This window comes from Symphalangus syndactylus, chromosome 9, assembly GCF_028878055.3.
Source record: "Symphalangus syndactylus isolate Jambi chromosome 9, NHGRI_mSymSyn1-v2.1_pri, whole genome shotgun sequence".
Classification (NCBI taxonomy): domain Eukaryota; kingdom Metazoa; phylum Chordata; class Mammalia; order Primates; family Hylobatidae; genus Symphalangus; species Symphalangus syndactylus.
In genome coordinates this window covers 71,511,175-71,535,883 of record NC_072431.2, presented here as the reverse complement: position 1 = coordinate 71,535,883, position 24,709 = coordinate 71,511,175, and the positions used below count along the sequence as shown (strand labels likewise).

Below are 24,709 nucleotides of genomic sequence, written 5' to 3'. Positions count from 1 at the left end.
TCTCGGCTCACTGCAAGCTCCGCCTCCCGGGTTCACGCCATTCTCCTGCCTCAGCCTCTCCGAGTAGCTGGGACTACAGGCGCCCGCCACCACGCCCGGCTAATTTTTTGTATTTTTAGTAGAGACGGGGTTTCACCGTGGTCTCGATCTCCTGACCTCGTGATCCGCCCGCCTCGGCCTCCCAAAGTGCTGGGATTACAAGCGTGAGCCACCGCGCCCGGCTGGACTCTTTTTTTCTTTTTAATTTTACTTTTTCTTTTTTTGGGGAAAAGGGATTATAGGTGTGAGTCACTGTGCCTGACTCCAATTTTCAAAAAAAAATTACAAACCATGCAGTGACATAAGAGAGTACAGCCCATTCACAAAAGAAACAAATTGTCTTTAAGGAAGCACAGACATTGAAAGTACTAGACAAAGACTTTAAATCAGCTGTCTGAAATCTGCTCAAAAAGCTAAAAGAAACGATGAATAAAGAGTTAAAGGATACAAGGAGAACAATATCTCAACAAAATGCAGAACATCAATAAAGAAACAGAAAATATTATAGACAGGTGAGGGGCAGTGGCTCATGCCTGTAATTCCAGCACTTTGGGAGGCTGAGGCGGGCAGATCACCTGGGGCCAGGATTTCAAGAGCAGCCTCAGTAACATGGCGAAACTCCCTCTCTAGAAAAAATACAAACAATTAGCCAACTGTGGTGGCATGCGCCTGTAGTCCCAGCTACTTGGTAGGCTGAGGTGGGAGAATTGCCTGAGCGTGAGAAGTCAAGGCTGCAGTGAGCCAAGATTGCACCACTGTACTCCAGCCTGGGTGACAGAGTAAGACCCTGTCTGAAAAAAAGAATGTATTATAGACAAACTAAAGCTTAGAGGAAAAAAAAAAGGAAAAAAATAGAAATTATTGAAAGGAATCAAAATCTGAAGCTGAAAAGTACACAAAAATTAGCCAGGCATGGTGGCGGGCGCCTGTAATCCCAGCTACTCAAGAGGCTGAGACAGGAGAATTGCTTGAACCCAGGAGGCAGAGGCTGCAGTGAGCCAAGATCACACCATTGCACTCCAGCCTGGGTGATAAGAACGAAACTCCATCTCAAAAAAAAAAAAAAAAAAAAAAGAAAAGTATAAAAATGGAAATGAAAAATTCACCAGACTATTTTGAATTCATTTGGGCAGATGGAAGACAGTCATTGAACACATGAAGACAGGTAGATGAAACTATCCTGTCTACAGTTCTTTTTTTTTTTGGATAGAGTTTCACTCTTGTTGCCTAAGCTGGGGTGCAATGGTGCGATCTCGGCTCATTGAAACCTCTGCCTACCGGGTTCAAGCGATTCTCCTGCCTCAGCCTCCTGAGTAGCTGGGATTACAGGCATGCGCCACCATGCCCGGCTACTTTTTTATTTTTAGTAGAGATTGGGGTTTCACCATGTTGGCCAGACTGGTCTTGAACTCCTGACCTCAGGTGATCTGCTTGCCTTGGCCTCCCAAAGTGCTGGGATTGTTAAGCATGAGCCACCATGCCCAGCCTGAATTGTACACTTTAAAATGGTATGTAGACTGGGTGTGGTGGCTCATCCCTGTAATCCCAGCACCTTGGGAGGCTGGGGTAGGAGGATCGCTTGAGACCAGGAGTTTAAGACCAGCCTGGCAACACAGTGAGATCCCATCTCTACAAAAAAAAATAAAAAAGTAGCCTGAGTCAGGCTGGGCACAGTGGCTCACGCCTGTAATCCCAGCACTTTGGGAGGCTGAGGCGGGTGGATCATGAGGTCAGGAGTTCGAGACCAGCCTGGCCAAGATGGTGAAACCCTGTCTCTACTGAAAAGACAAAAATTAGCCAGGCACGGTGGCGGGCACCTGTAATCCCAGCTACTCCAGAGGCTGAGGCGGGAGAATCGCTTGAACCCAGGAGGTGGAGGTTGCAGTGAGCCAAGATCATGCCACTGCACTCCAGCCTGGGCCACAGAGCAAGACTCCGTCTCAAAAAAAAAAAAAAAAATTAGCCTGAGTCCTAGCTACTCAGGATGAGGTGGGAGGATTGCTTGAGCCCAGGAATTAAAGGCTGCAGAGAGCTATAATCACACCACTGCACTCCAGCACAGGCAACAGCGTGAGATTCTGTCTCAAAAAAAAAAAAAAAAAAAAAAGGTGTCTGACTTTCACCTCAATTAATAAAAATAAAACATATGAAAACCTGTCAGCTGGGCATGGTGGTACATACCTGTAGTCCCAAGTATTTGACAGACTGGTGGGAGGATTCCTGGAGCCCAGGAGTTTGAGGCTTCAATGAGCTATGATTGCACCACTGCAGTCTGACCTGGGCAACAAAGGGAGATGCCATCTCTTAAAAAAAACGCCAAATCCTGTGAGATGCAGCCAAAGTAAACTTTAGGTAAATTCATAGCCCTAAATGCTTAGAGAAGCAGCAATAAAAAAAAAAAAAAATTTAAGAATCTGAGCTTCCATTTTAAGTAACTAGAAAAAGGAGCAAAATAACCACAAAACAAGCAGAAAGAAGTAAATAGAATTAATATAAGAGCAGGCTGAGGCTGGGCACAGTGGCTCACGCCTGTAATCCTAGCACTTTGGGAGGCCGAGGTGGGTGGATTACCTGAGGTCAGGAGTTCGAGACCATCCTGGCTAACACGGTGAAACCCCGTCTCTACTAAAAATACAAAATTAGCCAGGCGTGGTGACACACGCCTGTAATCCCAGCTACTTGGGAGGCTGAGGCAGGAGAATCGCTTGAATCTGGGAGGCGGAGGATGAGGTGAGCCAAGATTGCGCCGTTGCACTCCAGCCTGGGCAACAGGAGTAAATCTCCATCTCACCAAAAAAAAAAAAAAAAAAAAAAAAGAGCAGGCTGGGAGTGGTGGCTCACGCCTACAATTCCAATACTTTGGGAGGCTGAGGTGAGCAGATCACTTAAGGCCAGGAGTTCAACACCAGCCTGGCCAACATAGTAAAACTCCATCTCTACTAAAAATACAAAAATTAGCCAGGTGTGGTGGCATGTGCCTGTAATCCTAGCTACTCCCGAGCTGAGGCAGGAGAATCACTTGAACCCAGGAGGCGGAGGTTGCAGTGAGCCAAGATTGTGCCATTGCACTCCAGCCTGGGTGACAGACCAAGACTATCTCAAAAAATAAAAATAAAAAAAAAAATTAATGAAAGAGTAGAAATCAGTGAAGTTAAAATAGAAACATTTAAAAAATCAATTAAACCAAATTTTGGCTCTTTGAAAAGATGAATTAAAAACAAGAAATCCCTAGCCAGACTAATCACAAAAAAAAAAAAAAAAAAAAAAAGCAAAGAGGATGCAAATGACCAGCATCAGGAATAAAAGGAGGCTATCAGCACAGACCCCGCATGCATCAAAATGAGATTAAGTATTACAAACATATCTAGGCACCCAGCTCTCACCCTCATTTTTTATAAGTGCCCAGCTGACAGGTTTTCATATGTTTTATTTTTTAAAAAGACCCAGAGATCAAATGACTCACTCAAAAGGATAGTCAATGACAGAGCAGGGCCTGGGGCCTTGGGACTGATTATCCAAATGCCATCAGAGAATGAGCTAAATCAGAAACACCTAGCAAGCTTTTAAAAAATAATTCTCCAGGGCACAACCCCTGAGATTCTGATTCAGTAGGTTTTGGAGTGATGCCTAATATTCTGAAAATGCCAAAAGCTCACCAGATGGTCAGTTTGGCCATGTTTAGAAAATGCTGCATCCCACATTACCACCTTCACTCATATGACGACTGTAGAGAAAAGCATACAAATTTGGTGCTCAAGTATGTTTAAAATTTTTTTTTTTTCTTTTTTTTTTTTGAGACGGAGTCTCACTCTGTCACCCAGGCTAGAGTGCAGTGGCGCAATCTCGGCTCACTGCAAGCTCCGCCTCCCGGGTTCACGCCATTCTCCTGCCTCAGCCTCTCCGAGTAGCTGGGACTACAGGCACCCGCCACCGCGCCTGGCTAATTTTTTGTATTTTTAGTAGAGACGGGGTTTCACCGTGGTCTCGATCTCCTGACCTCGTGATCCGCCCGCCTCGGCCTCCCAAAGTGCTGGGATTACAAGCGTGAGCCACCGCGCCCGGCCAAGTGTGTTTAAATTTAATATAAAGCACCAGGCACAGTGGCTCACGCCTGTAATCCCAGCACTTTGGGAGGCCGAGGCGGGTGGATCACGAGGTCAGGAGATCGAGACCATCCTGGCTAACACAGTGAAACCCCGTCTCTACGAAAAATACAAAAAAATTAGCCGGTGTGGTGGCACGTGCCTATAGTCCCAGCTACTCGGGAGGCTGAGGCAGAAGAATGGCGTGAACCCTGGAGGCGGAGCTTGCAGTGAACCGAGACCGCACCACTGCACTCCAGCCTGGGCGACAGAGCGAGATTCTGTCTCAAAAAAAAAAAAAAAAAAAAAAAAAGTAATATAAAGCAGGTAGAATAAATCCTGTGGTGGTGACCAGGTGAGTGATCTTGAGAGAAATCATGATCTGGAATACCCATCTCCGACATTTCCCACGGCAGTTACCATTTTTCCACTTTATTCAAATACACATTTATTCATCAAATATTTGCCGGGTACCACTCTGTGCTAGGTATTGGGGATACAGTCATTTGCATCACAAAGTCCCTGCTCAGTATAATAAGCACTCATTGAGCACCTACCCAATGTGTGAGGAACTGTGCTAGGGGGTATCAGAAACACACAAAATAGGCCGGGCACGGTGCCTCACAGCTGTAATCCAGCACTTTGGGAGGCCAAGGTCGGCAGATCACCTGGGGTCAGGAGTTCGAGACCAGCCTGACCAACATGATGAAACCCCATCTCTACTAAAAATACAAAAAATTTACCCAGGTGTGGTGGTGGGCGCCTATAATCCCCAGCTACTCGGGGGCTGACGCAGGAGAATTGCCTGAACCGAGGAGGCAGAGGTTTCAGTGAGCTGAGATGGCACAACTGCACCCCAACATGGGCAACAGAGACTCTCTGTAAAAAAAAAAAAAACAAAAGAAAAGAAACACAGAAACACACAAAATAAAACAGAGCCTTTCCCCCTCGCCAGTCAGAGACAAACTATACAATGCCTTCCCAGGTATCTCATCCCGTTTCTTAAGTCCAAATCCAAATTCTGTTTCCACATTGAAGACTCCAGCCTTTTTTTTTTTTTGAGACAGTCTCACTCTGTTGCCCAGGCTGGAGTGCAATGGTGCAATCTCGGCTCACGGCAACCTCTACCTCCCAGGTTCAAGCGATTCTCCTGCCTCAGCCTCCCAAGTACCTGGGATTACAGGCGCCCACCACCACACCTGGCTAATTTTTTGTATTTTTAGTAGAGACAGGATTTCGCCATGTTGGCCACGCTGGTCTCAAACTCCTGACCTCAGGTGATCCACCCACCTCGGCCTCCCAAAGTGTTGGGATTACAGGCGTGAGCTACCACACCTGGCTGACTCCAGCATTTTTATCTTCATCTCAATCTCATCCCTAAACTCGAAACCCACATATGCAACTGTGTACTTGATGTTTCCATCTGGATATCTAACAAACACCTCAAACTTAACATGTGCAAAGCCAGGTGCAGTGGGTCATGCCTATAATCCCAACACTTTGGGAGGTCAAGACAGGAGGACAGCTTGAGCCCAGGAGTTTGAGACCAGCCTGGGCAACTTAGTGAGACCCCATCTGTCTATTTATTTTTAAAGCATTAAAATTTTTTTTTAAAGAAAAAAATAAACTTAACATGTGCAAGACCAAATTCCCAATTTCGCACTCTCCCACCAAATGGGTTTCTCCTGTAGTCTTTGCCAACTCAATAAATACAACTCCATTAAAGTTCATGTAACAAAAACCCTGGACTCATCCTTGACTCCTCTCTTTCTCTTACCCACTGCATGCAAAGCATCTGCAAATTTTTTGGGTCTACTTTCTTTTTTTTTTTTTTCCTAGACAGGGTCTCGCTCTGTTGCCCAGGCTGGAGTGCAGTGGCATGATCACAGCTCACTGCAGCCATGACTTCCCAGGCTAAAGTGATTCTCTCACCTCAGCCTCCCAAGTCCCTGGGACTACAGGCATGAACCACCAAACCCAGCTAATTTTTTATTTTTTTAGAGACGGGGTCTTGCTACATTGCCCAGGCTAGTCTTGAACTCCTGGGCTCAAGTGATCCTCCTGCCTTGGCCTCCCAAAATGCTGGGATTACAGCCCTGAGCCACTACACCTGGCCGGGTCTACTTTCAAAATACATCCTGCATGTGACCACTTCTATCTGCTTCTGCCTCTCTCATCCATACCTCTGGCTTGTCTTGCCCGGAGTGCTGCCTTATAACCAGGAACCCTGTTTTAACCAGAGTTCTCCTATGAACTGTTCTCAACAGAGAGGCCAGAGAGATCTTTTTAAGAACACTAAGTTGAATCTCATTAGTCCTTTGTTCAAACTGCAAAGATTCCCATTTTATTCAGAGTAAAAGACAGTCCTTACGATCCCCATCAAGGCGTGACATGACTCCTTTCTCCCTCTTGGATCTCAACTCTCTCCACCTTTGCCTTTGCTGAACTTTGCTCCAGCCTCATTGGCTTTTCCTGCTGTTCTAAACATGCCATGCATATTCCTCTCTGGAATGCTGTTCCTTTGGAGATAAGCGTGGCTCTCTCTCCACCTCCTTCAGCTCTCTAAGTATCTTATCAGTGAGGCCTTTCTCAACCACCTCATAAAAAGTAATCACTTCCCACTCCCAAGGAACTTTTTTCCCCTCACAGTAATTGTCACCATTTGACACATTTATTTTGTTTATTATTATTTTTTGAGACAGAGTCTTGCTCTGTTGCCCAGGCTGGAGTGCAGTGGCACGATCTCGGCTCACTGCAACCTTAGCCTCCCAGGTTCAAGCGATTTCCGGCTAATTTTTGTATTTTTAGTAGAGACGGGGTTTCGCTATGTTACCCAGGCTGGTCTTGAACTCCTGACCTCAGCCTCCCAAAGTGCTAGGGTTACAGGTATGAGCCACCACTCCTGGCCTTGACACATATATTTTAGTGTCCATCTTTTCCTGCAATAAAGTGTAAAATTATGAGGGTAACGTGTTCAGTTCACTGCTTTATTCCCAGTCCTTAACAGTGGCAGGCAAATAGTTGATATCAGTACATATTTTTTTAATGAATGTGAGATGTTCTAATAGAAGTAGGAAATGAACACTTTGTGGGATTATAGTTTAGAATGGATCATTTACTGCAATGGTTTTCAAGCACTTTTCTTTCTTTTCTTTTTTTTGCAGAATCAGGGTATCACTCTTGCCCAGGCTGGAGTGCAGTGGCACTATCATAGCTCACTGCAACCTGAGAACTCTGAGCTCAAGCAATCCTCTTTTACCTCAGCATTCCCAAGTAGCTGGGACTACAGGTGCGTGCCACCATGCCCAGCTAATTGAACTTTTTTTATTTTTTTTTGAGACAGGATCTCACCCAGTCACCCAGGCTGGAGTGCAGTGGCACTATCACACAGTTCACTGCAGCCTTGACCTCCTGGGCTCGAGCAATCCTCCCACCTCAGCCTCCTGAATAGCTGGGACTACAAGCACATACCACCACTTCCGGCTAATTTTTAATTTTTTTTGTAGAAATGGGGTCTCCCTATGTTGCCCAGCCTGGCCTCAAACTCCTGGGCTCAAGTGATCTGCCCACCTCGACCTCCCAAATTGCTCGGATTACAGGCATAAGCCACCATGCCCAGTCCAGTATATATATATATATTTTTTAAACTGGAACTCATTTTTTAAATGGAAGCACAATTTGAAAAAGGAATAAAACCTAAAGATTGACAATGGGCTAGAAAACCAGAAATCCCCAGTTCAGCTTCTTCCCCTTACTCTCTCCTTTGAACTCATGATGCGTCTCAAAGCCCAGCTTGAAAGCCACAGATCTAGAGCTTGGATGGCATTCTAATGAGCTAAGCATGTAAACCGACCACAGTTTGGAGCCACTGAAAGTTTTTGAGCAGGTAAATGAGAGATTGATTGATTTATTCATTTTGAGACAGAGTCATGCTCTATCACCCAGGCTGGAGTATAGTGGCATGATCTCGGCTCACTGCAGCCTCCGCCTCCTAGGTTCAAGTGATTCTCCTGCCTCAGCTTCTGGAGTAGCTGGGATTACAGGCGTGTGCCACCATGCCTGGCTAATTTTTCTATATTTAATAGAGACGGGTTGGGCAGGGTGGTCTCGAACTCCTGACCTCAGGTGATCCGCCTGCCTCCACCTCCCAGTGCTGGGATTACAGGTGTGAGCCACTGCGCCCGGCCTAAATAATATATTTAGATACATGCTTTAGGAAGATTAGTCTCAAGAGAATGGGTAGACTGAATGATGGCAGAAGGAGATGGCAATCAGGAGGACCAAAGAGAAGACTGCTGCAATAGGCAAGCTAATACTTAAAGTACAGAAGGAGGGCCCGGGGGAGAGCAGTGAGAATGCAAAGAACAGAAAAATGGAGACAGCTGTCTAGGACCTGGCACCTCCCAGAAGGAAGAGGACATTCAGAGTAAAATCTGTCAGTTTCATGCCTTAGTGACTGGTGAATTTAGTGAACGCACAGGAGGTGAAAGGCTGGGAGAGGAAGCAAATACCACCACTTCAGATATAGACAGGGTCTGAGGTATGAAAAAGGTACATACAACTGTCCTACAAACAGATGAAATGCAGTCCTCACATGATGTGCCCTGTTAGGAGCCTTTAGGAGCCATCTGGACAACCCTGGTCATTGAGATGGTGTGGAAGAGCAAGAAGTGCTCCGAGTGTGTCCAGAACAGACAGGCCGGGTGCTGTGGCTCATGCCTGTAATCCCAACACTTTGCAAGGTAGAGGTGGTAGGATGGCTTGAGGTCTGGAGTTGGAGAGCAGCCTGAGCAACATAGCAAGACTCCGCTACTACAGAAAATTTTTTAAAATTAGCTGGGTGTGGTGGGCAGGCCTGTAGTCCCAGCTATGTGGAAGCTGAGGTGGGAGGGTTGCTTGAGCCCAGGAGTTCGAAGCTGTCATGAGCTATGATCATACCACTGCACTCCAGCCTGGGCAACATAGGGACACCCCATTTTTACAAAAAAACTTTAAAAATGAGCCAGGCGTGGTCAGCTGTGTGCACCTGTAGTCCCAGCTACTTGGAAGGTGGGGTGGAGGATCTCGAGTCCAGGAGTTGGAGGCTGCAGTGAGCCACGATAGCACCTCCACACTCCCAGCCTGGGCGACAGAGACGGAGATCTCTCTCTCTCTCTCTCCTCTGTCCCTCTATCTCTCTCCTCTGTCTATCTCTTTCTCTCTCTAGAAAGAGTATGAGTATGTATGTATTTATTTATTTATTTATTTATTCATTTATGACGGAGTCTCGCTCTGTTGCCCAGGATGGAGTGCAGTGGCGTGTTCTCTGCTCACCACAACTGCTGCCTCCCAGCTTCAAGCAATTCTCCTGCCTCTGCCTCCACGTATCTGGGACTATAGGCACATGCCACCACGCCCAGCTAATTTTTGTATTTTTAGTAGAGACGGGTCTCACTCTGTTGGCCAGGCTGGTCTGGAACTCCTGACCTCAGGTGATCTGCCCGCCTCAGCCTCCCGAAGTGCTGGGATTACAAGCGTGAGCTACCACGCCCGGCCGAGACCTTGTGTCTTAAAAAAAAAAAAAAAAAAAAAAAAAAAAAAAAAAAAAAGACAAAACAGGGGCAGTGGGAGGGGGCAGTGCAGAACAGAAACAGAACTTTGGGGAACAGAGACACGGCGCTGAGTTGAGCAGAAACCAGGACAAGAGCACCAAGCAGAGACGGAAGACTGAGTTTCACTGAAGGAGTGGGATCCTGGGACCCAAGGGAGTGGAAGCACAGGAAGTAGGGATGAAGATGGCGAAAGCACGACTTGCCAGAGTGCTTGCTGATGAGCCACACTCCACACCTACCACGTGCTGTCACGTGCTTGACAAAACCCGACACACAACGCACAATGCTGAAGTTTATTGCTCAACAATGCAAATACAGTTAACATTACTGTACACTTAAAAATGGTTAAGATGGTAAATTGTATGTTACATTTTTTTTTTTGAGACGGAGTCTCACTCTGTCACCCAGGCTGGAGTGCAGTGGTGCAATCTCTGCTCACTGCAAGCTCTGCCCCCTGGGTTCATGCCATTCTCCTGCCTCAGCCTCCCAAGTAGCTAGGACTACAGGTGCCCGCCACCACGCTTGGCTAATTTTTTTGTATTTTTAGTAGAGACGGGGTTTCACCGTGTTAGCCAGGATGGTCTCGATCTCCTGGCCTCGTGATCCACCCGCCCCGGCCTCCCAAAGTGCTGGGATTACAGGCATTAGCCACCGCACCCCGCAGTGTTAGGTGTTTTTTTTTTTTAACCACAATTTAAAATTAAATGAAGGGGGCCGGGTGCAGTGGCTCACTCCTGTAATCCCCGCACTTTGGGAAGCTGAGGCGGGCAGATCACAAGGCCAGGAGCTCAACAGAGTGAACTCCTGGCCAACATACTGAATCCCCGCCTCTACTAAAAATACAAAAATAGGCCGGGCGTGATGGTGCACACCTGTAATCCCAGCTACTCGGGCGGCTGAGGCACAAGAATCGCTTGAACCTGGGAGGCAGAGGTTATCGTGAGCCGAGATTGCGCCACTGCACTCCAGCCTCAGTGACAGAGTGAGACTCCGTCTCAATAAATAAATAGGCTGGGCACAGTGGCTCAGGCCTGTAATCCCAGCACTTTGAGAGGACGAGGCAGGCGGATCACAAGGTCAGGAGTTAGAGACCAGCCTGACCAATACGGTGAAACCCCGTCTCTACGAAAAATATAAAAATTAGCCAGGCATGGTGGCGTGCACCTGTAATCCCAGCTACTTTGGGAGGCTGAGGCAGGAGAGTCCCTTGAACCCGAGAGGGGGAGGCTGCAGTGAGCCGAGATCATGCCATTGCACTCTAGCCTGGGTGACGAGAGTGAGACTCCATCTCAAAATGGAAGGAAGGAAGGAAGGAAGGGAGGGAGCGAGCCAGGGAGGGAAGGGAGGGGAAGAAGAAAGGGAGGGAAAATATATATTATCTGGGCGAGTAAAATGCAGATGAAGGAAAAGGACAACGATCATTTGAATGGAAGATGGATGCACTGTAATCCAGGTATGGGAGAATACTGAACACTAATGTCAAAAGAAACAGAATGTGCTGACGATCTGCAAGGCATTTCACAAAAGACAAAGACACAAACCATGGAGAGAAGACTAGCACAATCAAATACTGGGAGGTGAGGATTTTGGAATGTGCACAGTTTATCATCAGACATTCTGAGAAAGAAGGAAGTGAACTATCTCACTAGTACTGCTATGTTGTCAAGTAAAATATTCAACTAAGTTAAAAGTGTCAGACATATCAATTTGGAGGCAAGCTGCAAAAATACACGGAAAAAAGGTCTTAGAAGTTGAGATTAGATAAACTCTTTTAAGGGATACAAAGAAAACCAAAAAAGTAGAAAACAGGTTCTAGGAGGACACTCCTGAAGAGGCAAGAAAAGGAACCGATGTTCACTTATGAAATTCACACTTCCTGAATGTCTACTATGGACAGAGCATGATTCCAGTTATGGGGAAGGGGAAATGAACACAGATGGGTCATAAATGAGCATTGGGGAAAGAGAGGAAAGCTGAGGGAGCGCTATATCATCACATCAACTGAGCATGGGCTTTGGGAAATAACGTACACCACAAGCTGTGACTGAATTCACAAGCATAGGTGGAGGACGAGGTTTTGGTATCTGAATGCCTAAAGAAATAAATAAAATCGAGGGCAGAAAATAAGTCCAAGGTATTTTTAAAGCAAGGAAGGAAAGAAAATGGAAGATAAAAAGAATGAACATAAAAGTCTCAAGTTAATTTTTATGTCAGACTTCTGAATACCCCAAAGCAAAACAATTCTGTAAGGCCGGGAGCAGTGGCTCAGGACTGTAATCTGAGCACTTTGGGAGGCTGAGGTGGGCAGATCACTTGAGGCCAGAAGTTCAAGACCAGCATGGCCAACATGGTGAAACCCCGTCTCTACTAAAAATACAAAAATTAGCCAGACATGGTGGCATGTGCCTGTAATCCCAGATACTCGGGAGGCTGAGGAAGGAGAATCGCTTGAACCTGGGAGATAGTGGTTGCAGTGAGCTGAGATCACACCAGTGCACACCAGCCTGGGTGACAGAACAAGACTCCGTCTCCAAAACAAACAAACAAACAAACAAACAAAAAACTCACAATTGTGTAATGGCGAGGGAGTAAATAAGTTACCGATAATGCTGGAGAAAGAGGAAGTGAATGGGTCACCAGCACAGGTTAGAATGAAAAAATCCCTACCAGTGTAAATCAAATGTAAAATAAACAAAAGAGTTCATGTATGAGCATGTGGTATGTGTGCAGGAAGGAAAGTGATATTTGGGGGTTGGGAGGTGTTACTGAGGGTACCGAGTACATAGAAACAACCCTTTAGTCACTCCCAAAGGTCTGGGATGAGCATTTTTTAACATGTGATACTCTACTAACTTACCTGGACTATGCTGACATGGAAATTCACCTCCCGTTATCCACGGCTCCTCTCCCTGCTCCAACTTAATGATGACGTTTGGCTTGGTGATATCATATCCTGTTAATGGGAAAAGAAGAAGGACTTGGGCAAGCTGCTTGGCTTCAGAATCTCCGAAGTACAAGATGTTGCCACCTCATAAGCTGCATAACAGAAGTGCTCCATTTTTTACCTTATCAAAGTTAGAACCTTTCAATGAAGAATAATATAAACACTCCAGCTAGTGCCCACAAGGAATTAAATGGTGTCATCGCTTATTTCTTCAAACTCAAGGATAAAACCCCATTCAACTGACAGCATTCAGAAAGCAAGCTATCCTCACCCACAGAAACTAGATGGCTGTAGTTCTCCAACATCACATCCCCGTATGTTATCTTCTCATCAGGGTCCAGTTGCTGCCACTCCTCCTGGGTGAAATCCACAGCCACATCTTTGAATGACACTGGCCCCTGTAATGGCAACATGATCAGAATTGGGAGATATGGAAAAGGGATAGGGGGATAACATTTTACAAAGCTCACTCGTAAAGTTAACCATGAACATTGTATACCTTATTTTATGTTACAGATTATGGAAGGGAAATCACATTGGAAATCATATAGGAAACATATATCCTTTGGGGATATATATATATATAAAATATATATTACCCCACAAAAATAAAAACCCAAAACACAACTGAGCTCCTGTTTTGCAACTGAACTGAGTTTTGGGGATATGAGATGAGTGAAACACCATGCCTGCTCTCAGAAAGCGGACAACCTAATAAGGAGACAAACATGTAAACAAACATAAGCATTTTACTCCTTGTCACTTCTTTTAGTCTTCTTTGCTGCCAGGCCCTCCCCTTCTCCTGGACCTCTTCATGTTGGAGCACCCACCACTCAGTTCCTGGTCTTCTTCCTAACTCACTGCTCTGGGGCTCTCACCTAGTTTCAGGTCCTTGTTCTTTTGGCTCTTGTATTCTCATAGCCAGTGGCCTCTGGCTATCTGCATTGCTGAGTTTTATCTCAAACATCTCAATCTTGGCCAGGCACGGTGTCTCACGCCTGTAATCCCAGCACTTTGGGAGGCCAAGGCGGGCGGATCACGAGGTCAGGAGATCGAGACCATCCTGGCTAACACGGTGAAACCCCGTCTCTACTAAAAATACAAAAAATTAGCCAGGCGTGGTGGCGGGCGCCTGTAGTCCCAGCTACTTGGGAGGCTGAGGCAGGAGAATGACGTGAACCCAGGAGGCGGAGCTTGCAGTGAGCCGAGATTGTGCCACTGCACTCCACCCTGGGCAACGAGAGAGACTCCGACACACACACACAAAAAAAGTGCTCGAGCATGGTGGCTCACGCCTGTAATCCCAACACTTTGGGAGGCTGAGGCAGGCAGATCACCTGAGGTCAGGAGTTCAAGATCAACCTGGTCAACATGGTGAAATCCCATCTCTACTAAAAAAAAAAAAAAAAAAAAAAAAAAAAAGTAGTTGTATTATTAAGGTCAACTTAATAATACAAAGATATCAGTTACCCTAAATTACTTTATAAATATGCAATCCCAATAAAAATACCAAAAAGCTTTTTCCTGGAACTAGATAAGCCGACACTACAGTTCATATGAGGTGGAAGAAAATCAAAAACAGCTCAGGGAAAAAAACCATTTGGACATGAATAAAACTGGATCCAGGCCAGGTGCGGTGGCTCATGCCTGTAATCCCAGCACTCTGAAAAGCTGAGGCAGAAGGATTGGTTGAGGTCAGGAGCTTGAGACCAGCCTTGGCAACACAGCAAGACCCTGTCTCTACAAAGAAAAAAATACATATTTTAGAAAAAATAGACATGAGGACTTCTGCCCTCAGTTGTGATAAACTAACAGGTACTGCATATACCCTCCAACCTGAAACAGCACACACCAAAGAACAACAACAAAATCAAAAACAGAAAGAAAAATAAAACAGAGAACATATATGAAGCAATGGTTTGTTTGTTTTTGTTTTGTTTTTTTTGAGATGAAGTCTCGCTCTTGTCTTCCAGGCTGGAGTGCAATGGCACAATCTTGGCTCACTGCAACCTCTGTCTCCCGAGTTCCAGCGATTCTCCTGCCTCAGCCTCCCAAGTAGCTGGGATTACAGGCATGCACCAGCATGCCCGGCCAATTTTTGTATTTTTAGTAGAGACGGCGTTTCACCATGTTGGCCAGGCTGGTCTTGAACTCCTGACCTTGTGATCCACCCACCTTGGCCTCTCAAAGTGCTGTGATTACAGGTATGAGACAGCACGCCCGGGCTGAAGCAATGGTTTTCAAGGCACTGATTATCAGGCAGTAGAGTTATCTATGAGTGATGGGAAATAAACAAGGTGAACCAATCAACTTCTGCCTTGAGTGATTCCAGGCCACGGGCAGGGAAGACAAACAGAGGCAGATGTGAGGAGAAAGAGCTGCAAGACGGGAAAATGGGCAGGAAATTACAACTCATAAGGAGAACAATCAGTCCATCAAAACTGGCCCAGAATTGACACAGAGTTTACAACCCGCACAGAGCACTGAGAGAGTTCACCATTCTATTCCAAATGTTCAAAAAAATTGAGACAGGCAAGATGTAAAAAAGACCCACGCTAACCTTCTACAGATAGAAACTACAATATCTGAGATGAAAATTATACTGGACAAGATGAACAGCATCGTGGAAAAAAGAGATTAGTGAATATAAGGACAGCAACAGAAGTTACATAAAATGAAACAGAGAAAAAAGAATTAAAAGCAAACAAAGAGCAACAGTGTGTTGTGGGAAAATTTCAAGTGGCCTAATATACAGGCAACAAGAATCAATGGAGGGGAGGTGGTGAGTATTTGAAGAAATAATGATAAAAATGTTCCCCAAGTGATGACACCATAAACCCAAGATCCAAGAAGTTCAATGATCCCCAAAACAGCAACATGAAAAAAATGATACCATGACATATTGCAATCAAATTGTCCAAAACTAGTGATAAAAAGTTTAAAATAATAAGGGAGGAAAGAAAAAAAGACATGTTATATATAGGGGAACAAAGATGAGTATGAGATCAGATTTCTCTTAGAAAAAAAATGTAAACAGGAAGTCAACAGAGAAACATATTTAAAGCACTGTGGAGAAAAATCTAGCAAAAACACCTTTAAAAGCAAGGACAGAATGAAGACATTTGCAGACATATAATAATTCATCATCAACTAGAAGAAATGTTAAAGAAAGTCCTTCAAGCAGAAGTAAAATGACAGAAAATAAAAATTTAGATTTACATAAAGGAATGAAGAGTACCAGAAATGGTAACTGTGTATTTTCTCTCATTACTTAAATCTCTTTAAAAGATAACTGGGCCAGGTGTGGTGGCTCACACCTGTAATCCCAGCACTTTGGGAGGCTGAGGCAGACAGGTGACCTGAGGTCAGGAGTTCGAGACTAGCCTGGCCATGTCGAAACCTCGTCTCTACTAAAAATACACAAATTAGCCAGGTGTGGTGGTGGGTGTGTGTAAGCCCAGCTACCCGGGAGGCTGAGGCAGGAGAATCACTTGAACCCGGGAGGCAGAGGTTGCAGTGAACCGAGATCGCACTCCTGCACTCCAGCCTGGGGGACAGAGTGAGACTCCATCTCAAAATAAATAAATAAAAAAAAATAAAAGATAACTGTTTAATTAACAACAATGTAATAGATAGTGTGTATCTGTAAAAATAAAATGAACAACAGTGTAAAGACCAAGAGGAGAGAAATGGAAGTATCCTATTGTAAGCTTCTCTTACTCTAAGAAAAATGGATCTTACTTAAGAATAAACTGTGATAATTAAAGTTGCATACTATAAATTCTAACTCACTAAAATAACAGAACAGTGTGATAGCTAAAAACCCAACAAAAGATATAAAGTAGAATCATAAAAAATTCTCAACTAATCAAAAGGAAGACAAAGACGTTTTAAAAAGAAACAAAGAAGATGAGACTAAAAGAAAGCAGACAACGGACTATAATCTAACTAGTTTTATCAATAATCACATTACATGTAAACGGTCTATACATCCCCAATTAGGAGACAGAAATAGACTGATGAAAACAAGCAAGATCCAAATCTTGCTGCCTACAAGAAAGAATACTTTAGATATAAAGATGCAAATAGGTTAAAAGTAAAAGGATGGAATAAGATATACCATGCATGCATTACTCAAAAGAATGCTACAAAAATAACAAAGTACATTTCATAGCCTGGAATATTAGCAGGGATAAGGAAGGCCATTTTACAAAGTGATTAATTAATCAACAGGACATAATAACCTTGAACATTTATGTATCTAATATAACACATAAAGCAAAAAGTGGTAAAACTGCAAAGAGAAACAGAACCACAATTGCAGCAGATTTCAATCCCCTCTCCCCCACAATTGATACAAGTAGGCACACAATCAACAAGGATATAGTACACCTGAACAACACAACCAACCAACCTGATCTCATTAACATTTGTCAAACACTCCACCCAACCAGAGCAGAACAAGCCATCTTCTCAAGCATGCGCAGAAGTTTCCCAAGACAGATCCTATTCTGAGCCATAAATTTAAGAGGTTCCATGTAGTGCTCCAGACAAAAATTCACAGTCTAAATCTAATCATGAAGAAAGATCAGGGAAACCTAAATTTAAAGACTTCTATAAAATCACTGGCCTGTATTCTTCAAATATTATAATTGCACTAAGGAACAAATCCATATTAAACAGACTTAAAACGATTGAAAACTAAAGGCAATTAACAGTCCTAGACTGAATCTTCTACCAAAAATTAAAAATTGCTATAAGGGAAATTATTGGGAAATTGGCAAAACTGGAAAATTAACTATAGATAAAAGTATTAAATAAATGATAAATTTCCTGAATTCAATTACTGTGCTATGGATATTTAACAGAATGTTCTTGATTTTATGAGATATAATCTAAAACTTTATAGGGTAAAGAGGCATGACATACCCACTCTCAAATAGTTCAGAAAAAAAAAATATAAATATATATACACACATATGTATATATGCATATAAATGATTAATGTGGGAAAATGTTAAGAATGAAGTATCTGAACAAAAGGAAGTATCTGGGATTTCTTTGTAAAATCCTTGCAATTTTTCTGAAAATTTGAAATGATTTCAAAATAAAATGCTGAATAGAAAATAATGCTATCAAATATATATTCTATGTATATATTAGCTATCAAATATATCAAATATATTTCAAAAGGGCTCAGAAACCAACTCAAAGGGATTCCATCTGGCCAAAGACGGAACCACTTAATTTTCAAAAAGAATCATAACTTCTATGTACGGAAATATTTATTATGTGTTTAAGAGGTTCCATGTAGTGCTCCAGACAAAAATTCACAGTCTAAATCTGTGAGCTCATAATGGTAACAAAACAAAAAAACCTTCCTGCTTAAAAGCCCACTCAATATTTTAGAAACTGTCTTTCCTGCATGAATTACATAACCAAATAGAGAATAGAAATTTATCTTTAGGAAAGTATTCTAGGCCAGCCGTGGTGGCTCAAGCCTATAATCCCAACACTGGGAGGTCAAAGAAGAGGATCACTTGAGCCCAGTTCAAGACCAGCCTGGGCAACACAGCGAAACCTGTCTCAACTAGAAATTAAAAAATTAGCTGGACAATGTGGCACATGACTACACTCCCAGCTACTTGGGAGGCTGAAGTGGGAGGATCATTTGAGCACAGGAATTTGAGGCTGCAGTGAGCCATAAATGTGCCAGCCTGGGCGACAGAGTGAGACTCTGTCTCCAAAAAAAACAAAAGAAAAGAAAGGTATTTTGGCTAGTAAATAAAGAAGAAATGATAAAATTAGCAGAATACCATTTTGCCTCCCCTAATGAACTAGTAAATCACAGCAATAATCAACAGTCAATAGTTCTTAACTTCACAAAAACAAAGAAGGTAACAGGTGCCTCCAGAAGTAGACAAATGCCACGTACGGTATAGTTGTGTGAAAAGAATTGAACATAAACCTGATTAGACTTCCAGATCAAACCACCAATTTTACAAGGCATACAAGACATTTTTTAAAAATGTGCTAAAGGTGAAACAAGGGTAACACAATCCAAACTGAGGATAACCAACCCAGTTTCTTCAAAACAATGAGCACGCAAGAGACATACTATGGGAACTACTAAAAGATTTAACCCAACTGCCACATGTATTAAGACAGTATTATATGTTATTCCTAGCCCCTTTTAAAAAAGATTCCTTATTGGCCAGGTGTGGTGGCTTACATCTGTAATCCTAGCACTTTGGGAGGCCAAAGTGAAAGGATTCCTTGAGGCTGGGAGTTTGAGACCAGCCTGAGCAATACAGTGAGAATACATCTCTAGGCCGGGAGCAGTGGCTCACACCTGTAATCCTAGCACTTTGGGAGGCCGAGGCACGCAGATTGTCTGAGCTCAGGAGTTCGAGACCAGCCTGCATGACATGGTGAAAGCCAGTCTCTACTACAACACAAAAAAAATTAGCCAGGTATGGCAGCGTGCACCTGTAGTCCCAGCTACGCAGGAGGCTGAGGCAGGAGGATCATGTGAGCCCAGGAGATTGAGGCTGCAGTGAGTTGTGATCATGTCTACACTCCAACCTGGATGACAGAGCAAGACCCTATCTCAAAAAAAGAAGAAAAGAAAAAGAAAAAACAGACTTCACCATTTAAAGACAAACAGAAATACTTACAGATGACTCTTTTTAAAAGCCAAGAAAAGAGAGACTCCATGGAGAAAATATCAGTTTGGAAGTAACAGATGTCAAAGGCAGACAAAGATTCCTGTGAGGAAGGGGCTAGGAAATGCCCGCTGGATTTGACTGCAATTAAATCACTGGTAATCTTTACTGACTGACTCAGCAAAGTGAAAAGGACAAAACTAAAACACTGAGAACTGAAATGAGAAACACAAATGAGGAAATCTTCACGAGAGTAACTGTTTGTATTGTTTGCTGTGCAACCCAAACAAAAAGACGAACAAATATCTGAAGGATGATCACGTCATTCATTCCCCCCATGATCTAGGACTCAACAGTAAAAATAGAATTCTGTCTACTTGGATCACGATATTTCCGTCCCCGGAAAAATTATATGCACCAAGTTCTCCTTGGGCAGCAGGCCCTCTGCTTACATAAGCACCAAGAATAAGCCATACGTTACAGTAATTTAATGGTTGTTATTAGGAAAGCTATCCACAATTATATCAACTTGAATGAAGAAATTTTTCCAAGTCCTAGAAAATCTTTTAAATCCATTTTTAAGATTTTTTAAGATTGTTACTTTAATCCACCAAGTAACAAAATTGGTTTCTCCTTATAATCAATGCAAACGACGTCATGGATGGTGATATGGTTTCGGTTTGTGTGGCCGCCCAAATCTCGTATTCAATTGTAATCCCCAATGTTGGAGGTGGGGCCTGGTGGGAGGTGATTGGATCATGGGGGCAGTTTCCCCTTTGGTGCTGATACTGAGTGAGTTATCACAAGATGTGGTTGTTTAAAAGTGTGTAGCGCCTCCCCCTCCCTCTTCCTCCTGCTCTGGTGATGAAGATGTACCCGCTTTTCCTCCGCCTTCCACCATGACTGTAAGTTTCCTGAGGCCTCCCCAGCCATGCTTCCCATTATAGAGCCTGCAGGCATGAGCCACTTAAACCTCTTTTTCTTTATAAATTACCTAGTCTTGGTTATTTCTCTATAGCAGTGTGAAAATGGACTAATACAAGATGGCATTTTCCTTTTGTGATGACTGCCAAGAGTATCAGTCCTAGGTGCGGCTCAATTTCAACAGCCTTAAAATATACTACCCACACATACAAGTTTCACAAATCATTTTTTGTGCTGATCTGCCACACTAACCATATTTTACAGGATAATGTCTATTTCCACATTCCCATTTTAAAGTATGAATCCTGGCTGGGCACGGTGGCTCATGCCTGTAATCCCAGAACTTTGGGAGGCTGAGGCGGGAGGATCACCTGAGGTCAGGAGTTTGAGACCAGCCTGGCCAACATGGTGAAACCCTGTCTCTTCTAAAAATGCAAAAAAATTAGCTGGGCATGGTGGCGCATGCCTGTAATCCCAGCTACTCGGGAGGCTGAGACAGGAGAATCGCTTGAACCCAGGAGGTGGAGGTTGCAGTGAAGCAAGATCATGCCACTGCACTGCAGCCTGGGCAATAGAGCAAGACTCCATCTCAAAAAAAAAAAAAAAAAGAAAAAAAAAGTATGAATCCTTATAAACCTCTTAAAATGCATCATAAAATAAAGTGGAGGAACATATACACAAGTAGGAAAACTCACCTGCGATGTGTTCATTTTTCTGCTGCTCTTGGAAACGTGCAGAGACTGTGGCTGGTAGACCTAGAGGGGAGAAGCAGGTCATTTAAGTCATGAGTGCTCCGGCCTGCAAAGGCAGGAATCTCCTGCATAAGAACCACAAAAGAAAGCTCAATAGATTAACATCCTGTGAACACTCAACCTGCAAACACTCAGAAGGGTCTAAAAGAGTGATACAGGGTTTCGCCACATTGGCCAGGCTGGTCTCGAATTCTGGCCTCAAGTGATCCACCTGCCTCGGGCCAATATGGCGAAACCCCGTCTCTACTTAAAAATAACAAAAAAAATTAGCCAGGTGTAGTGTCACATGCCTGTAGTCCCAGCTACTCAGGAGGCTGCGGCACAAGAATCATTTGAACCTGGGAGGTGGAGGTTGCAGTGAGCCGAGACCACGCTGCTGCATTCCAGACTGGGTGAGAGACACTGTCTCAAAAAAAAAAAAAAAAAAAAAAGTGATAGGGGAAGCACGCACTTGTAACTTTGTAACTCTAAGATAATCAGGTAGTAATCAGATGAGTTAGACTCTCATGGGTAACATGGTCTGCCATCAAATACAACATGCAAAAAGAAAAAAAATTCCCATTATACGGCTCATGTTTTTTGAGGTTGGTGTGCTGAGACAGGGTCTCAATCTGCCACCCAGGCTGGAGTGCAGTGGTGTATTCACGGCTCACTGCGGCCTCGACTTCCTGGGCTCCATGGATCCTCCACCTCAGCTTCCTGAGTAATTGGGACCACAGGTGCATCCCAGCATGCCTGGCTACTTTTGTATTTTTTGTAGAGTCAGGGTCTCCCTATGTTGCCTAGGCTGGTCTCTAACTCCTGGTCTCAAGGGATACTCTTGCTCTAGGCCCGCAAAGTGCTGGGATTACAGGTGTGAACCACTGCATCCGGCCCGCATTTTCTTATTGTTTCTTTAAACCGCTTAAAAACCAAAGACGCCATAGGAATGTGAGCTCTCAGAAATGAAATGAATGTGTATAAAATATGGCTTTCTTTCCAAATTATCTAACTGAACTTGGTTACTGCTGCCCCTAATAATTTTCTATTAAGAAAACTAGGATACGGGAGAAAGAACACGGGCCTGGGAGATAAGACCCCTGAGTTCTACTATGAGTAATTCTACCCACAAAATCGGTGACCTGCTCAAGTCACCCACCTGCTAAGGCCCAGTCTCTTCCCCTAACAACTGAGGCAGCAGGAGAGAATCCCTGCAGACTGTTCCTGCATTACTACTATTCTCCAGGGCAGCTCTAAGGGAGGAATCAGCAGACGCTTAAATGAGAGAACAGAGGTGCTGACGGACGTTTTGAGGCGGTCGAAATCAGGAGCACGGAGAGGAGGAGGAAGGGCTGTTAGGGTTAGGGGGGAGTGGAGACGACGTCCGCAGCTGAGGCTGGTGACACCCTCCATGCCCCCGTAAGCCTCGTCCTCCCAGATCTTCCCATGCAGCGGCTGTTCGGTGCAGCCGGATCCTGCCCTCAAACCCAACACACGCCTCTCCTGCAAACGATCGGGACCCTCCCCTTGCCCCACACTCTAAGGTCCCCAGCACACGGTGACTTCACCCAGGCCCTTCTCGCTCTGGGCCCGAAAATCCAAGACCTACCCTCCTGGGGCTCCGCAGCCTCTACCCCACGGCTCCCGAGAGGCCGGGGCGGGGTTGCTGTCGCTGGCGCGCGTCTGCTCACGAGGTCCCCTCCTGTCCACCTCACCAAGGCTGTTCTGCTCCCGAGGGACCCGGGCCGGGCCTACGGGGCAAATCCAGGCGGGTGTCCTTCTGGGGGCCCAGATCCGCCTCCCTGGGGCTCATGATACAGCGACTACCTGGTCCAGGACGCCAAGGACACATACGGGCCAGGCCCGGGTCCCGCCGCCCCTTCGCCGCCGCCGCCGCCACCTCAGCCAACTCCCGCCCGGCCCCTCTGGCCGCAGCGCCGCCGACTCCGGGGCTCACGCTCCGGGGTCCCCGCTCGAGCCTCCACCCGGCCCGCGCGAACCCTGGCCTGCACAGCTCCGCGCCCGCCTAGGTGCTGGCCCGGGCGGTCAGCGTCCAGCCCCGCAGGCTCCGCCATGCTCGTCCACTGGAGGCCAAAGCCTGGGAACTAGAGCAAGCGGCGACCTGAGGACGCACAGGAAGCGGGGGGCAGTGAGGCGGCGGGGCGCATGCGCGAACACGCACGCAGGGAGAGGTGCACACGCGCAGAAGTGCACCGGAAGTCCGCCTCTCAGGGCCCACTGCTTGTCCCTGGACAAGTAGTGGACTCTATTTCCCATGAGCCTATGCGCCCCCCAAGTTTAGGGGCCGTTTTAAATGTCTCTACCCCGACTAGAGGTTAAGAAACTCCAGCTTTTGGCCGGGCGCGGTGGCTCACGCTTGTAATCCCAGCACTTCGGGAGGCCGAGGCGGGCGGATCACGAGGTCAGGAGATCGAGACCACGGTGAAACCCCGTCTCTACTAAAAGTACAAAAAAATTAGCCGGGCGTGGTGGCGGGCGCCTGTAGTCCCAGCTACTCGGAAAGCCTGAGGCAGGAGAATGGTGTGAACCCGGGAGGCGGAGCTTGCTTGCAGCGAGCCGAGATCGCGCCACTGCACTCCAGCCTGGTAGACAGAGACAGACTCCGAATCAAAAAAAAAAAAAAGAAACTCCAGCTTTTTTTCCCCTGGCTGGCAGCGCGGAGGCCGCACGATGCCTGGAGTTACTGTAAAAGACGTGAACCAGCAGGAGTTCGTCAGAGCTCTGGCAGCCTTCTTCAAAAAGTCCAGGAAGCTGAAAGTCCCCGAATGGGTGGACACCGTCAAGCTGGCCAAGCACAAAGAGCTTGCTCCCTACGGTAAGAACTGGTTCTACACGCGAGCTGCTTCCACAGCGCGGCACCTGTACCTCCGGGGTGGCGCTGGGGTTGGCTCCATGACCAAGATCTATGGGGGACGTCAGAGAAACGGCGTCATGCCCAGCCACTTCAGCCGAGGCTCCAAGAGTGTGGCCCGCCGGGTCCTCCAAGCCCTGGAGGGGCTGAAAATGGTGGAAAAGGACCAAGATGGGGGCCGCAAACTGACACCTCAGAGACAGAGAGATCTGGACAGAATCACCGGACAGGTGGCAGCTGCCAACAAGAAGCATTAGAACAAACCATGCTGGGTTAATAAATTGCCTCATTCTTAAAAAAAAAAAAAAAAGGAAACTCCAGGCTATGAGCTTTGGCAGCCCTGAACACCGGACTGAACTTCACGTTTGTCTTTACTCCCTTTTAAGGTCAAGTCCAGGGCTGCGTGACTGGGTCCTGGAGCCCCAGTCCTCTGGGTTAGAACCGAGTTTCCCATAAGGAGCAGGAAAGGAAAGGGTGTCTCATGGTCACTGCGCTGAAATGCTAAGAGAAGTTTCACTCGACTACTAGGACGGGATAAATGTCCAGCGATGCTTTCCAAGGAAGAAAAAGAACAAAGAATTTGTAGCCGGGCGCGGTGGCTCACACCTGTAATCCCAGCACTTTGGGAGGCCGAGGTGGGCGGATCGCGAGGTCAAGAGATAGAGACCATCCTGGCTGACATGGTGAAACCCCGTCTCTACTAAAAATACAAAAATTAGCTGGGCGTGGTGGTGTGTGCCTGTAATCCCAGCTACTTGGGAGGCTGAGGCAGATAGAATCACTTGAACCTGGGAGGCGAAGGTTGCAGTGAGCCGAGATCGCGCCACTGCACTCCAGTCTGGCGACCGAGTGAGACTCTGT

The 24,709-nt window shown here is 45.5% G+C and overlaps 1 protein-coding gene and 1 pseudogene across 1 annotated transcript; one reads left to right on the top strand and one right to left on the bottom strand.

Annotated features, from left to right (window-relative positions):
- The window catches only part of LOC129489845 (zinc finger protein 510-like), a 28,555-nt pseudogene extending 5,441 nt beyond the window's left edge, over positions 1 to 23,114 (bottom strand).
- A 194-nt stretch (positions 23,115 to 23,308) lies between these two features.
- LOC129489847 (small ribosomal subunit protein eS19-like) lies at positions 23,309 to 24,163 on the top strand. The gene has a single exon (XM_055293021.2). The coding sequence runs from the start codon at positions 23,668 to 23,670 to the stop codon at positions 24,103 to 24,105; it is 438 nt and encodes a 145-aa protein (XP_055148996.1). The 5' UTR covers positions 23,309 to 23,667; the 3' UTR covers positions 24,106 to 24,163.
- The last annotated feature ends 546 nt before the right edge of the window (positions 24,164 to 24,709 follow it).